Below are 2,447 nucleotides of genomic sequence, written 5' to 3' on the forward strand. Positions count from 1 at the left end.
AATAAGGATGATCCTGAACTTCGCAAGGAAGACGGGTCATTATTGGATCGCTTACAGAAATGCTCTGATTGGTCAAGGGCAGTTGCAAGACTGAAACGACATGCCAAAGAACACCAAGGTGTGAAACAAAGAACCAATGAATGTACAACCATTCAAAGGCGAAAGACCAAAGTTACCTGACAACAAGACGTGCGCAGTATACCGCCTAAATTGTCTTGAAAGAAGACTAAAGATGTCTTTCCAGGGTCAGATAGTAGGGTCAGAAAACTTAATTTACTGGTTAGCCAAAGCACATTTGACAAAAAGGGTAAACCCACAATTAGGACTGTGTTCCTTGAAAGACCTGTACACAAGGTTGTTACTCTGCTTGAGGCAGAATAAGGTGTTTAATGTGTTGCCTGAGATTCCATGTTAAGTTGTTATCTACAGGTAATGTCTATTTCAAAGGGTAAAGCGTTTACTTTGTACAAACAATCTTTTGTGTGAAATCTCACGAGTAATGTGTGATTTGGTGGGAGTGTAAGTGCAGCCTTTACATGTTCATAATTTAACTGTGTATTTTCTAAGTGTACTAATTATTATTGTTGTAATGTTTCATGCGTGCAATATTTCGTCTTTTATTTTGAAGTCCAAGCTCACGTCTCGTTATGCTGTTCTCGCGTGAGTTAGAGAGCGAGAACATGAGAAGCACCCTCAGAGTAAGATGCACGGATACTTAAAGCTCTGTTAGTTTTGTATTCTTATACATATAAGTTGTGAAGAGAACTGAAGAATACTTCCCTCTGTTTACAGAGCATGCAGCCCAACGAGGTATGTTGTTGTGTTTGTATTACTTTTATGTTTATTATCTCACATGCTGTGCATGTTATTGTGTGTCTAACACGAAACTATGTTTGTCATTTATACTGTTTGTTTGTGTAGTTTTCACGGTGGATTCGGAGGAATAAACCCGTTATGAGAAAGCCACTTGTGTCTGCCTGTGCTTCGAGGGAATTACAGTAGGCCTGTTATACTGAGTGATATATATTATACACACTGCTCTGCTTTCTGCATGGACCTTACTAGGGCTGCACGATTCTTGCTCAAATGTGAATCACGATTTTCCTCCATAACAATTGAGATCACGATTCTCACACGATTCTCATCGTTTCAATGAAAATATTTATTGCAAAAAAAAATGTAAACAGACAACATTTCAACACGAATTCCACCAGCCTGCTGTGTGGTCATTAAAGATTCTTATCTAATCTAATATAATTTGTCTCTCTCGTAACAAAAACATAACTTAACAAAAGGATTAACTTAAATACTGCAGTCAACTACTGAATATAAAAACGGAACAGAACATAAAGTTACAGCTTTAGAATAGATGTAAATAAAGCCTAGCTGCCTAGCTACTAGCACAGTCCATCTACTGCACTAAGATTCTTGGCTAAGAACACCAACATGTCGACATTCTGAGGTTTCAGGGAGGAACGCAGGCAAGTTACAATGTTCCCCCCTGTACTGAAAGCCCTTTCTGAAGGGCTACTGGTCGCAGTAATACATAAGTATTTCCTGGCAAGCATGGACAATCTTGGGTATTGTCCCTTGTTGTCATTCCACCACTTTAAGGGGTCATCTTCGCTGTCGATATTTCTTGAGAGTAGATATGCGCCTAGTTCCATGTCGACAACTTGCTCGACTTCAGGTGCAGCTGCCTCGTTCCCCTTTGCTACTTTAAAAAAGCTGCCTAAGGTCTTTCTCTTCTTCCCACCAGGGGGGGGCGTGGCACTGGAGGAAGCTGTGGTGGGAGTGAGGCTGAGACTCTCCTTGAAAAGGGAAAATAGAATTTAATAAAAAGGTTAACCTTAATATTCTACACTTGATAACTTAAGTAATATATCAGCAGTTAAATACTAAGGTTGATAAACTAAATAAATGTTCCCAATTAATATAAACAGTTACCATAGTAACGATGCTAGTCATCTCATCCTTCAGTCTGGTCTTGACAGTGGTTTTGTTGTCCTCGCTGACATAGTCCAGTTTGAACCTTGGATCCAGACTTGTAGCTATGTCGAGCAGCGCCTGTGTCTTTGGATCACTGTACTTCTCCTGAAGGTACTGCAGGATGGTTGTTTTAATCGAGCGAGCGAGTGCAGGGTCGTCTTTCTTAACTGCCATCAGTGATTCGAAGAGGTGGAGGACTTGATGGCTTGATTCTAGGCTTAAATTAATTTATATAAATATTTTTGGAAATCTCTAAGGGAAAAATGTATGGGGTCTGGAAAGATGGAATAAAAAAAATGGCCTATTCATTTAAGCCTGAGTATAAATATATACCCAAATGGCGGGGGGTACTATAATATTTAGACTATACATTACAATTTTAAAATGGTGGTAATTAGTTAAATGAAATAAGATTTATTTTTTTAAATACATAAACATGTTCAGTACAATATTGACAG

The 2,447-nt window shown here is 38.8% G+C and overlaps 1 protein-coding gene across 1 annotated transcript; it reads right to left on the reverse strand.

Moving 5' to 3' along the window:
- Positions 1-1,183: 1,183 nt before the first annotated feature.
- LOC117550451 (zinc finger BED domain-containing protein 1-like) lies at positions 1,184-2,163 on the reverse strand. The gene is made up of 2 exons (XM_034222888.1): positions 1,948-2,163; positions 1,184-1,811 (listed from the first exon to the last, which is right to left on the reverse strand). Exons 1-2 carry the CDS (start codon positions 2,161-2,163, stop codon positions 1,398-1,400), a joined length of 630 nt encoding a protein of 209 aa, XP_034078779.1. The 3' UTR covers positions 1,184-1,397.
- Positions 2,164-2,447: the final 284 nt, after the last annotated feature.

Source organism: Gymnodraco acuticeps, unplaced genomic scaffold, assembly GCF_902827175.1.
Source record: "Gymnodraco acuticeps unplaced genomic scaffold, fGymAcu1.1, whole genome shotgun sequence".
NCBI classification, from domain to species: Eukaryota; Metazoa; Chordata; class Actinopteri; order Perciformes; family Bathydraconidae; genus Gymnodraco; species Gymnodraco acuticeps.